The sequence below is a fragment of the Tursiops truncatus genome, chromosome 9 (genome assembly GCF_011762595.2).
Source record: "Tursiops truncatus isolate mTurTru1 chromosome 9, mTurTru1.mat.Y, whole genome shotgun sequence".
Taxonomy (NCBI): domain Eukaryota; kingdom Metazoa; phylum Chordata; class Mammalia; order Artiodactyla; family Delphinidae; genus Tursiops; species Tursiops truncatus.
The window spans coordinates 100,007,361-100,021,122 of NC_047042.1; the positions used below are offsets into that span (position 1 = coordinate 100,007,361).

The following is a 13,762-nucleotide window of genomic DNA, read 5'->3' on the forward strand; positions in this document are numbered from 1 at the left end:
TACCCTACTTGTTTTTTGTGCAACATTATGTTTTTTAGATTTTACGACATTAATCCATGTTGCTCCAGTAGGTTCATTTCCAACGCTGAATGAACAGCCTCAGTTTATCCGTTCTTCTGTTGAGGGAAACTAGAGTTGTATCTACTTTCTACCACAAACATGACTCCAGTAAATGTTCTTGTACATGTCTCCTGGCGAGAGTCTCTTTGGGGTGTATTTCTAGGGATGGAACTACTTCCACATTCCCTATGTATAGATTCAACCTGCAGAGATTGCAGAGTGGCTGTACCATTTCACAGTCCCATCAGGGGGGTCCGCACTTCTCACTGCCCACTTTCTTTCCACCATGGGATAGTGCATGTTTTTACATTTCTAACATTAGTGTCAAATCAGCGTTTTAAAACAGAGACCTATGCCATCACTCCTAGATGCGTCGAGAAGGTGGAAGGGATGAGAAACCCTTCTTTCACATTGTTTGCTTTAGTTTGATCTCAGGAGTCTGGGTCAATGACTTTAAATGATAGTGTATGTTTTATAAGCACGTTATACATTTTCATGTTAAGAAATCTGATGAATATCAGTTTTAAGAGTTTTTTTAAAGGATACACTTTCTCGTATCAAAGTATATGATAAGCGCTGATATCAAAATAATCCTGTTTTTAAAACACTGTAAATTGAATTTAAGCCAAGTCGATGATCTCTAAACCATCAAAATAGCTAATACAGCTTCTCTTAAATCCTTCTGGTTTAGGAAATGTTAAAATGGACCTTCAAAAATGCTAGGTTTACAATGAGGAATGTTATAATTCAATGTTTATTCTATGGATCCTTGATCCTTGGGATCTGGACAGCCATCTTTAGTATTTATTTTCACCATAATCCTGTGAAGAACGAGGAGAAGAAGATCCAGGAGAAAGGAAATCCATTAATTTGGTCCCTTGGGAAGAAATTGCAAACTAAACATGGCTCAGTGCAAATACCAAGACCTTATGTAAGAGTCAACAGGCCTAATGAAGATGAAACTACAGAACAGAAGTCATTTTTAAAATTAGGTAAGTATTTTGATTTCCTCTGTTATCCATTTTAAGGGGAAAATATACCATAAATTTAATAACTGGGAAGAGTGAGAGAATGTCCCTTTTTAGAGCAATTCAATTTTAAATTATGAAATATTTCTCATATATATTCATATATATCCATACACACACACACACACACACACACACACACACACACACACACACACAGAGAGAAAATAATAAAACAGACTTGTATGTATTTACCACCTAAATTTAACAGTTTTTATGTAGTTTGCTGTATCTGTCTCAGATAGCTTCCTGTGTTTCAAAGAAATAAATTTTAATAGGTACAGTAAAAGCTTCACCCCAATTCTTCCTCCTCCTTAGATATCTTCCTCATTTCTTTTATGTATTTTCTTTAAGAAAAATACAGTATGTCTTTTTAAACATAAATTCATTTATTTATTTATTTAGGCTGCGTTGGGTCTTTGTTGCCTGTTTATGTGCTTCAGCTTTCTCTAGTTGTGGCGAGCGGGGGCTACTCTTCATTGTGGTGCGCAGGCTTCTCATTGCGGTGGCTTCTCTTGTTGCAGAGCACGAGCTCTAGGCACACGGGCTTCGGTAGTTGTGCCACATGGGCTCAGTAGCTGTGGCACGTGGGCTGCAGTAGTTGTGGCTCATGGGCTCTAGAGTGCAGGCTCAGTAGTTGTGGCACACGGGCTTAGTTGCTCTGCGGCATGTGGGATCTTCCCGGACCAGGGCTTGAACCCGTGTCCCCTGCATTGGCAGGTAGATTCTTAACCACTGCGCCACCAGGGAAGAGCCATAGTATGTATTTTTAATATATTTGTAGCTATTCTGGAATGAATTGCAATGCCACTATGGGTATTAACATGTAAGTCTTTGTATAAGCATATTTTGTTTCTCTCAGGTAAATACCTAGGTATGGGATGGATGGGTCATATGGTAGCTGTATGCTTAACGGTAAAGAAAATGACAAACCGGTTTCCAAAGGAAGGCTGCCATTTTATATTTCCTTCAGCAGTGGATGAGAATTCCATTTTCTCCAGGTTTGGCCAACACTTGACATGGTCAGATTTTTAGATTTTAACCATTCTAATGGGTGAGTAATGGTATCATTGTGGCCTTAATTTGCATTTCCCCACAACTAAGGATTTTGAACACGTTTTCATGTGCTTAATGGCCCCACGTACATCTCCTTTTGTTAAGTGTCTCTCCAAGTCTTCTGTCCCTTTTTAAATTGGGATGTCTGTCTTCTGATTTCTAAGACTTTTAAAATATATTCTGGTATCAAATCCTTTGATTTGTGAGTTGCAAATATTTTGCACAAGTCCGTGCCTTGTCTTTTCATTCTCTCTTTTTTTTAATTGAGATATAATTGATATATATCATTGTATTCATTTTAGGTGTACAACACAATGATTTTTATATATGTATATATTGCAAAATGGTTACCACAATAAATTTAATTAACATACGTTATCACACATAGTTACCATTTTTTTTCTTGTGATGATAACTTTTTTCTTTTTTCTTTTTTTACTGTTAATATACAATTTATTCTTATATTCCAAGAGGAGAATGTTTTCTAATTTCTACAGTTGAAAACAAGATTATTTATAATCACATAATTCACCATTATTATTCATTATATTTTCTTTGGAAAGGATAAAAGTTATCTCAGTACTTCAAGAGATAACTTAAGATATACTCTCTTAGCAACTTGCAAGTATATAAAACAGTGTGCTGACTAGAGTCACCATGCTGGGCATCTTCATTCTCCTCTGAGTGGTTTCATTCAAGAAGCAAGATTTTAAATTTCTGTGGTCAATTTATCACATTTTCTTGTGTGGTTTATGTTTTTTATGTTTCATCTAAGAAATCTTTGCCTACCTCAAGTTCACAAATATTTCCTTCTATCGTTTTCTTTTATAGAAATTTTTAAATTTTAGGTTTTACATTAACTCCGTTTTGAATTAATTTCTGTGATGCTGTGAGGTAAGGATCATAGTTCATTTTTCCATATGGATCCAACACCATTTGTTGAAAAACTTTCCTTTTGCCATCTTGGTCGCTTTATCAAAAATCAATTGGCCAGGGCTTCCCTGGTGGCACACTGGTTAAGAATCCGCCTGCCAGTGCAGGGGACATACATTCGAACCCTGGTCCGGGAAGATCCCACATGCTGTGGAGCAATTAAGCCGTGTGCCACGGCTACTGCGCCTGCACTCTAGAGCCCGTGAGCCACAACTACTGCGCCTGCGTGCCACAACTACTGAAGCCCGTGCGCCTAGAGCCCATGCTCCGCAAAAAGAGAAGCCACTGCAGTGAGAAGTCCGCGCACCGCAACCAAGAGTAGCACCCGCTCGCCGCAACTAGAGAAAGCCCACGCACAGCAAAGAAGACCCAATGCAGCCTAAAATAAATAAATTTATTTTTAAAAAATCAATTGGCCATTTTTGTTGGATCTGTTTCTGAACTCTATTCTCATTCTTTTTAGAAATTGTTTTGGTTACTCTAGGTCTTTTGCTTGTCCGTATATATTTTAGAAACAGCTTGTCAATTTCTACAAAAAAGCCTGCTGGTATTTTGAATGGAATTGAATTGAGTCTATAGATCAGTCTGGGGAGAATTAATATCTTAATAATATTGCTTTACCTGCATCCCACATATTTTAATATGTTGAATTTTCATTTTCATTCCATTCTATGTATTTTTATATTCCCTTTGAGACTTTCTTCTTGGATTATTTGGAAATAGATTGTTTAATTTCCAAGTGTTTTGAATAATGTTCTGTCTTTCTATAACTGACATCCAGTTTGATTCCGCCGTAGTCACAAAATATACGCTATGATTTCGATTCTTTTAGGGTTTTTTTGAGGTTTGTTTTATGATCCAGGATATGGCCTATCTTGGTGAATGCTCCATGGATACTTTGAAAAAAAATGTGTATTCCAGTATTGTTAGGGGAAGTGTTTTATGTATATGTAATCTCAGTCATATCCGGTTGGTTGATTGCATTGTTCAATTCTTATGTGTCTTTGCTGAGTTTTTGGCTAGTAGTTCTGACAACTGCTAAGAGTGGGTGTTGAAGAGCTCATTTATAATCATGGGTCTGTCTGTTTCTCCTTTCAACCCTATGCGTTTTTGTTTCATGTATTTTGAGACTGTTTTTTGGTATGTTTCTATTTAGGATCATCATATATTACTGGTAGGCTGATCTTTTATCAGTATATACTGTCTCTCTTTGTCTCTAGTAATTTTCTTTGTTCTAAAGTCTATTTTATCTGATATTAATGTAGTTAGTCCTGCTTTTAAAATTATTTGCAAGATGTATCTTTTTCTATCCTTTTACTTTCAATCCACCTACATCACATCAAGGGGAGTTTCTTGTAGACAGCATATTGTTAGAACATTTTTTTTTTTTTTTTTTTTTTTTTTGCGGTACACGGGCCTCTCACTGTTGTGGCCTCTCCGGTTGTGGAGCACAGGCTCCGGACACGCAGGCTCAGCGGCCATGGCTCACGGGCCCAGCCGCTCCACGGCATGTGGGATCTTCCCAGACCAGGGCACGAACCCGTGTCCCCCGCATTGGCAGGCGGACTCTCAACCACCGCGCCACCAGCGAAGCCCAGAGCATATTTTTTAATGCACTCTGACAGTCTATGTCTTTAACTGATATATTTAGATCATTTGCATTTAATATAATTTTTCATACGTTAAGGTTTAAGTCAGCCATTTTATTATTTTTTTGTTTGCTTCTTCCATTTCTCATTCTTCTGTTCTCTTTTCTTACCTTATTGTGAGTTACCTGAACATGTTTCAGAATCCCATCTTGATTTACTTCCAGTATTCTTTTAATGTATTGCTTCGTGTAGCTCTGTTCGTGGTTGCTCTAGGTATTAACATGATATGTATGTAACTCACTGAGGTCTCCTTGAATCAATGTTTTGCCACTTCCAGTAAAGCGTAAAAAGCAAAGTTCATTAGCATCCTCCATTTTAAAATACGATTGTCTTCAGCATTTCCTCCGTGTACATGGAGCACCACATCAGATGGTGTTGTAGTGTCTGCTCCAATCACTGAATGAGACTTAAGAAACTCACGAGCACAGGCTAGTATATTTTTTACCCTTTTGGATGTTCTTTTTTCTTTTCTGAGGTTGCAACCCTTCATCTGCTATGATTTTCCTTTTTTGATTTACAGAACTTTCTTCTTCGATTCTTTGCGGGTGGGTTTGCTAGTCACAAATTCTTAGTGTTTCTTCATCTGAACGTATCTTTATTTTTCTCATGATTCCCGAAGGATATTTTTGCTGACCTAGGCTTTGCTGATGATAGTTCTTTCTGTTCAGCACTCGAAAATGTTTTCTCACTTCCTTCTGTCCTCCATGATTCAGACGAGAAATCCACAGACATTCAGATCTCTCCTCTGTGAGTACTGCCTCCTTTCCGTCTGCAGCTTTTGAGGGTTTTCTTTTGTCTGGAGTTTTCAGAAGCTTAATTATGATGTGGCATGGATTTCTTTGGTGTCTCCTACTTGGGAGTTTCCTCAGCCTCTTGAAGCTGTAGATGTCCATCTTTCACCAAATTCATGAACTTTTCTACTATTAATTTTTAAGAGTACTTTTTCATTCCTCACTCTCCTATCCTTCTGAGACTCCAATAATACGAATATTAGCTCTTTTGTTGTTAGCTCACAGGTCCCTGAGACTCTCTTCATTTTTTTTTTTTAGTCTATTTTCTCTATTGCTCAGAGTAGGTAGATTCTGTTATCACTATTCTACTTAATATTAAGCCCATCTAGCGAGTTTTTATTAGATTATTTTTAGTTCTACAATTTCCATTTGGTTCTTTTTTATAACTTCTATTTCTTTGCTGAGATTTCCCCTTTTTCTGTTTCTGAGCATTTTTATGATGGCTGCTTTAGGATCTGAGATCATTCTGACCTCTGATTCATCTTGGTATTGACATCTGTCAATTGTCTTTTCCTATTCAATTTGAGATCTCCCTGGTTCTTTGTACGACAGATTTTTGATTGTATCCTGGGCATTTTGGAGATTATGAAACTCTGGGTCCTGTTTAAGCTTCTTTGTTAGGCCGACCTCTGTTAAGATGCAGCACAAGGACCAGGTGGGTGGGTGTGTTTGCTTCCTTCTGGGCCTGCCGACTCCACCCTGGCAACCGTGGAGCGTGGGCACTGCCACGCTGTGGATGGTGGAGGGGACGTTCAGCAGCCCCGTTGGGGAAATGGGGCGCTGACTTGCATGACATTGTTGTCTCTGAGTTCAGCTCCCCAGTGGGCCTCCCTGATGCCAGGGTCAGGAGATGGGGTAAGCAGAGTATCAACTATCCTGCTTTGCACAACCTGCTGCCATTGAGGGTGGAGGTTCAGCTCTCCCCGGACCCCCATGGATATGAGGGGCAGTGGGTACATGGCGTAGTGACTAGCCTCACCTTGCACCACGTCGTTAAGCCTTGCTGCTGCCAGGTGGGACTGGAGGCTCAGCACGCCACTGACAAGACACTACCTTAGGGAGAATCAGAGCACCACCTGCTTCTACCAGGCAGGCTTCTGGAAGACCAGCTCCCTGCTCAGCCCACCCACACCAGCCAGACAGGTAATCAGAACACTGCCTTCTTCCGCCAGGAAGGGGGATGGAAGGCTAGGTTATGCTCAGGGGAGAGGAGCACGGCCCCTTGCTCCCTTGGAGTAGAGGTGGATGCGCTCCTTGCTCTCCCCACTGGAGCCAACAGGGGGCGGTGTGGTTCTCCCGTTGGTGCTTGATTGGACTAGAGTGGGTGCTGCCAGAGGGTTTCTGTGGTTAGTTGTCCTTCTTCCTGGCCCTGTGGCTGGAGGAACAGGATTATCCTGGCTCTTGTTTTGTCTGTGCCCATTAGTGGTTCCACCTGCAGCCTTCGACAGCCCCCTGTCGGGGATTTACGGGAGGCAACAAAGAAATCAGGAGCCCACCGTGTCCTTGCCCCTGTCCTGGGGCTCCCAGGCAACCTGCCTCCTTACACTCGCCTTTCAGAGCCAAGGAATTTTTAGGTATAAGAAAGAAGACCGAGGGGAAATGGGGTCACTTTTTGATGGGAATCCTCTTTATATCCAGTATAGAACTTATACCAGTTTTGGAAAACACCCTTTGGGCATTGGAAAAGAAAGATTATTCTCTCAAAAACAAAGCACAACATAAAATCTACTAAGGAAACTTAACTAATCATGTTATTCAAGTTTCTAACATTTTGTCTGATTCAGAGTTGTTCTGAAAAACTTCCATTACCGTTCGTTTGTGGCAACATATATTGATATTTCGAACAATTTTTAAGTATTTTGTTGCAGCGTTATTTGATGTCTACAAGCTCATTACTATTAAACCTTTACTGTGACTTCTTGTGAGTATAAAATGACCTTCTGGATTGTCCTTCCCGTGAATTCTATGCTTTAAAAATGATTTTGACTCCTGTAGTCTTTGACCGTTCTCTCGCTTTTAACCATGTTAGTTCATCTTATTTATCGTTTATGGTTACATTTCGTTTTTTATTACCATCTAAGAGTTTTTATCTTTTAACGGGAAATCTATGCCAACTTCATTTATTGCTATGACTGATAGGTTTGGGTTGTCCTCTGTCATCTTGTATTATTCTCTCAAACAGAGTTTTGGGAGAGGGGCTTCAGCTCCCATTCTCCCACCTTCCCTAGATCCCTCAGTTAATATAATTTCACAGGACAGTTGCAAATCATGATGGGACCAAGGAAGCTGAGCACTTCCTTCTCTGGAGAAACTGAATGACTCTAGAGTAGCTTGTTGTTCATACTTTGCTAAGGAATCTGCTTTGATTTCTGTGAATACTTTGATTTTAACCTTGTCATCTGGGAGTAGTTTCGGTTCCAGGGAAACTACTCTGACATGTTATAAAAGGAGTGAATTCAGGATATGGTTGTTATTGTCCTTTATCAACGTGATGGTAGTAAACCTATACTTATGTGACTAATACCTTTTCTTGCAGGTAAGGATTTTAAGTATTTGGACCCAGAACTTATTCATGGATATTCAAAATATGGATTTAATTCCATTATCAGTAAAAACTTGGGCAACTACAGAGATGTGCCAGACACCAGGAATAAAATGTATGTTCCTCCTGATATATTTTTTTACATATTACATAGTTTCAGATATACAACATAATGATTTGATATTTGTATATGTTGCAAAATGATCATTACAGTAAGTCTAGTTAACATCGGTCCCTATACATAGATACAAAAAAGATTTTTTTCTTGTGATGAGAACTTTCAAGATCTTTCTTAGTAACTTTCAAATATGCAATACAGTATTATTAACTACAGTCACCATGCTATACATTACATCCCTGTGACATTTATTTTATAGCTGGAAGTTTGTACATTTTGACCTCCTTCACCCATTTCACCCACCCCCTGCCTCTGGTGACCACCAATCTGTTCTCTGTATCTTGAACTTGTTTTTTTTTGGGGGGGGGCGGATTGTGTTTTGTTTGTTTGAGATTCTACATGTGAGAGCATATGGTATTTGTCTTTCTCTGACTTGTTTCACTAGCATAATGCCCTCAAGATCCATTCATGTTATTGCAAATGGCAAGATTTCCTCCTTTTTTATGGCTGAATTATATATATAGATATAGATGTAGATCTATAACATACAGTATAGCTATATAGATATATATTACCTTTTCTTTATTCATCCACCCATGGACACTTAGGTTGCTCCCATGTTTTGGCTTGTAAATAATGCTGTAATGAACATGGGGGTGCATGTATCTTTTTGAGTTAGTGCTTTTGTTTTCTTCAGGTAAATACCCAGAATTGGAATTGCTGGGTCATATGGCAGTTCTATTTTTAATTTTTTGAGGAACTTCCATACTGGTTTTCCATAGTGGCTGCACCAATTTACATTCCTACCAAAGGCGCACAAGGGTTCCCTTTTCTCCACATCCTCACCAACTCTTGTTACTTCTTGTCTTTTTGATAAGAGCCGTTCAAACTGGTGTGAATTGATATCTTATTGTGGGTTTGATTTGCATTTCCCTGATGATTAGTGATGCTGAGCATCTTTTCATGTGCCTGTTGCCCATCTGTATGTCTTCTTCGGAAGAAAATGTCTATTCAGATCCTCTGCCCATTTTTTAATCAGATTGGTTTGTTTTTTTCAATATTGAGTTGTATGAGTTCTTTACATATGTTAGGTATTAACCCCTTATCAGATATATGATTTGCAAATATTTCCTCCCATTCAGTAGGTTGCCTTTTCATTTTGTTGAAGGTTTCCTTTGCTGTGCAGAAGCTTTATAGTTTGATGTAGTCCCACTTATTTATTTTTGCTTTTGTTGCCTTTGCTTTTGGTGTCAGATCCAAATAAATCAAGACTGATGTTAAGGAGCTTACTGCCTATCTTTTCTTCCAGGAGTTTTATGGTTTTAGGTCTTATATTTGTTTAATTCATTTCTAGTTAAGTTGAGGGTATGGTGTAAGATAGAGGTCCAGTTTCATTTTTTTGCATGCAGCTGTTCAGTTTTTCCAACACCATTTATTAAAGAGACTGTTATTTCCCCATCATATATTCTTGGCTCCCGTGTCGTAAATTAATTGACCATATATGTGTGGGTTTATTTCTGGGCTTTCTACTCTGCTCCATTGATCTATGTGTCTTTTTATGCCAGTACCATACTGTTTTTATTACAATAGCTTTGTAATATAGTTTGAAATCAGAGAGCGTGAGTCCTCCAGCTTTGTTCTTCTTTCTCAAGATTGCTTTGGCTATTTGGGGTCTTTTGTAATTCCACACAAATTCTAGGATTGTTTGTTCTATTTCTGTGAAAAATGCCATTGTAATTTTGATAGGGATTGCATTGAACCTATAGATTGCTTTAGGAAATATGGACTTTTTTTGCGGTACACGGGCCTCTCACTGTTGTGGCCTCTCCCGTTGCGGAGCACAGGCTCCGGATGTGCAGGCTCAGCGGCCATGGCTCACGGGCCCAGCTGCTCCGCGGCATGTGGGATCCTCCCAGACTGGGGCATGAACCTGTGCGCCTTGCATCGGCAGGCAGACTCTCAACCACTGCGTCACCAGGGAAGCCCTCCATTTCAGCTTTGCCTTACTTTAAAATTCATATTATTATTTTCACTGAACTAGAGAAATACTTGATACAAATCTTTGAAGAATAGATTTTTTGTTGATTGGTTTTCCAATTACATTTATTTCTCAACTTTTAAATTTTGAAATAATTTCAGACTTACAAAATTGTTGCAAAAATATTTCATAGAATTCCTGCCTAGCATTTTCTTAGATTCCCCAAATGTTAACATCATCCATACCCTCAGAACCAGAACAATAAACAAAACCAGCAAATTAACAATACAATACCATTAGCGAATGTACAGACGGTATTCAAGTTTTTACACTTAACCCACTAGCGTCCTCTTTCTGGAAGGATCTAACCCAGGACTACAGACTGTGTGCAGGGTTCCTGTCCCCTGAGTTTCCTTTCATCTGAAACTGTTCCTAAGTCTTTATCTTCCACGACTGTTGTAGAGATCTAACCATTTATTTTGTAGAATGCTCCTCAATTTGAGTTTGATATTTCCTTGTGATCAAATCCAGGTCATGCATTTTTGATAGGAATACCATGGAAGGAATGTCATATCCTTCTCAACACATTGTATTAAAAGGCACACGATGTCTCTTTGTCCCATTACTGGTGAAGTGACTTGTGGTGAAGTTAATTTGATCACTTGATTAAAACGACTGTCAGATTTTCTGCACAGTAAAATTACCATTTATCCTCTTGTAATTAATAAAGGTGCAGATTTCTTTTAAATGTTAATTGTGAAAAACCTGGAAAATATAAAAAAGCATAAAAAGGGAAACTAAAAACACACATGATCCTAGGGATTTTTCTTCTGTCTTAATGCATAAGGTGTCACCTAACTATTTTCCCCCCACTTGACACAGAGAGATCATCACTGTCAGGATATTAGTGTATATCCTTCCAGAATTTATAGACACATACACATATTTATAAGTAGACAGTAAGCATACAATATAATCATATCGTTTTAATGAAAATGGGCTTTACTTTTTATATTTTATAATGTGTTTTTTTTTTAACTTAACAACATATCGTGGAGAACTTTTTCAAAGCATTACACATAAAATTTGCCTCATTCATTTTAACACTTGAGAGCAGTTATCCATTGTATAAATATACAGTTTCCCCATTAATAGACATCCTGGTTGTTTTTAATTTTTCAACTTCTCAAAAATGATGTAATAAACACTCTTGTACACATATTTTTAGCCCTCATGTTAGTATATATGGAGTAAAGATTTCTGGAATGAGGTTGCTCAGCCATAGGCTCATTTTTCTTCTCTAGAATTTTATACAAATAAAATTTACGCAGCATAATTATTTTGAAATGTAGCCATGTTGTCGCAAGGAGCTCCTTTTATTGCTGAGTAGCGCTCTACTGTACGGATGTGCTACAATTTGTTTATCCATTCATCTGTTGATACGACAGATTGTTTCCGGTTTTTGTCTATTACAAATAAAGTTGGTATGAATATTCTTAAGACAAGTTTTGCATAACGGATGTTCTTTTTTCTGTTATGTAAATATTTTGCAAGTGCAATGGCTAGATCTTAGGGTGTATGTTTAATTTTTAAAGAAACCGCCGTTTCCCTAAAGTAGTTGTACTATCTTACATTCCCATCAGCAATGAATGAGATTTCCAATTCCTCCACATCTTTGCCAACACTTGGTATGGCCAGTATTTTGAATTTTAGCCATTCTAATAGATGTGTAGTCGGATCTCATTGTGGTTTAATTGGCATTTTCGTGATGTCTAATGATGTTGAGATCTATTTATGTGTTTATTTGCTATCTGTGTATCTTCTTTATTGAAGTTAAATTTTGCCCGTTTTAAAATTGGATTGTTTTCTTATTACTGAGTTTTGAGAATTTTTTAGTATATTTTGGTATAAGATCTTTATCATATTGATGATTACATGTATTTTTTCTTAGTCTATGGCTTGTTTTTTCATTCTTTTAACAGTGCCTTTGGAAAAGCAGAAGTTTTTAATTTTGATAGAGTTCAATTGTTTAATTTTATTCTTTTTTTTTTTTTTGCGGTACGTGGGCCTCTCACTGCTGTGGCCTCTCCCGTTGCGGAGCACAGACTCTGGACGTGCAGGCTCAGCGGCCATGGCTCACGGGCCCAGCCGCTCTGTGGTATGTGGGATCTTCCAGGACCGGGGCCCGAACCCGTGTCCCCTGCATCGGCAGGCGGACTCTCAACCACTGCGCCACCAGGGAAGCCCTATTCTATTTTTAAATTTACTTTTGCCTAGCCCAAGATCACAAAGATTTCTCTGTTGGATTTTCTATGTAGATGGGCATGACCTATGCACTTTTACTTCTTCCTTTCTAGTCTGCGTGCTTTTCTTTTTCTTATTGCACTGGCTAAAACCTCTAATATAACGTTGAACAGAAGAGGTGAAATTGGGCAGCCTTGCTGTGCTCTTGCTCTTAACACTCAGCTTTTCATCAGTCAGTATGATGTTATCTTTAGGCTTTTCATAGATGTTCTTTTTCAGGTTTAGGAAGTTCCCTTCTATTCCTAGTTTGCTGAGAATTGTTTCACCAGGCGGCTGTTGAATTGTGTCACATCCTTTTCTGTGTATTGAGATGTGTGTATCTTTAGTTTGTGAAGATGGTAAATTATGTTGATTTTCTAGTGTTAAACAGAGGTTATATTTATGGGCTATTCCCCACTTGGTCATGATGCATTATCCTTTTTATATATTATTGAATTTGATTTGCTGAAATTTTGTTTGGAATTTTATATCAGTGTTCGTGAGGGCTATGAATTTGTATTTGTCCTGACTGTCCTTGTCTGGTTTTGTTTTAGAGTAATGTTGGCCTTGTAGAATGAATTGTGAATTATTCTTTTAGCATTTAATTTTTTTTATTTTTGGCTTCATTGGGTCTTTGTTGCTGCATGTGGGCTTTCTCTAGTTGCGGTGAGCAGGGGCCACTCTTCGTTGTGGTGCGCAGGCTTCTCATTGCTGTGGCTTCTTTTGTTGCGGAGCACGGGCTCTAGGTGCGCGGGCTTCAGTAGTTGTGGCCCGCGGGCTCAGTAGTTGTGGCTCACAGGCTCTAGAGCACAGGCTTGGTAGTTGTGGCGTGCGGGCTTAGTTGCTCTGCGGCATGTGGGATCTTCCCGGACCAGGGCTTGAGCCCATGTCCCCTGCATTGGCAGGCAGATTCTCAACAACTGTGCCACCAGGGAAGCCCCTATCAATTAATTTTAGAGAAACCCATACACATGAGGCTTCTCTTAGGGGTGTAACCACGTCTGACGTGGTTTCAGCCTCCTTCAATATCATTGTCCCGTTCCTCCGAAGGGACTCAGTTTATAGCTTTCTGAAAATGATATACCCAGGACTGAATGTAATCCTAGAGATTGATCTGAGTAGCCTGAGTTCACCCTGGACCACCGTCTCTCTCTAGTTGGAGGCATCCTCTCTCTCTCTCTGTGTCTCATCTACTTGCTCTTTGGTCACACAGTGATCCTACTGGAATGCAAGCCTTTTAATCCTATCTGTTTCTGTGAGGCGACATTTTCCCATCTGACGTTTTAGGTCACGGGCAGCCTACAGCATTCGCCCCCTTTTCCCA

General features: G+C 39.0%; 1 protein-coding gene across 4 annotated transcripts in view; it reads left to right on the top strand.

Moving 5' to 3' along the window:
• GALNTL5 (polypeptide N-acetylgalactosaminyltransferase like 5) overlaps positions 1 to 13,762 on the top strand; it is a 125,578-nt gene that overhangs the window by 57,472 nt on the left and 54,344 nt on the right. The window contains exons 4-5 of one of the 4 annotated variants that reach the window (XM_019930315.3): positions 752 to 1,052; positions 8,054 to 8,174. The exons of the other annotated variants lie outside the window; for them this stretch is intronic. Of the exons in view, the coding sequence (XP_019785874.1) occupies positions 755 to 1,052; positions 8,054 to 8,174 (419 nt within the window). The 5' untranslated portion in view covers positions 752 to 754. The remainder of the gene's footprint in view (positions 1 to 751; positions 1,053 to 8,053; positions 8,175 to 13,762) is intronic. 4 annotated transcript variants of the gene reach the window in all.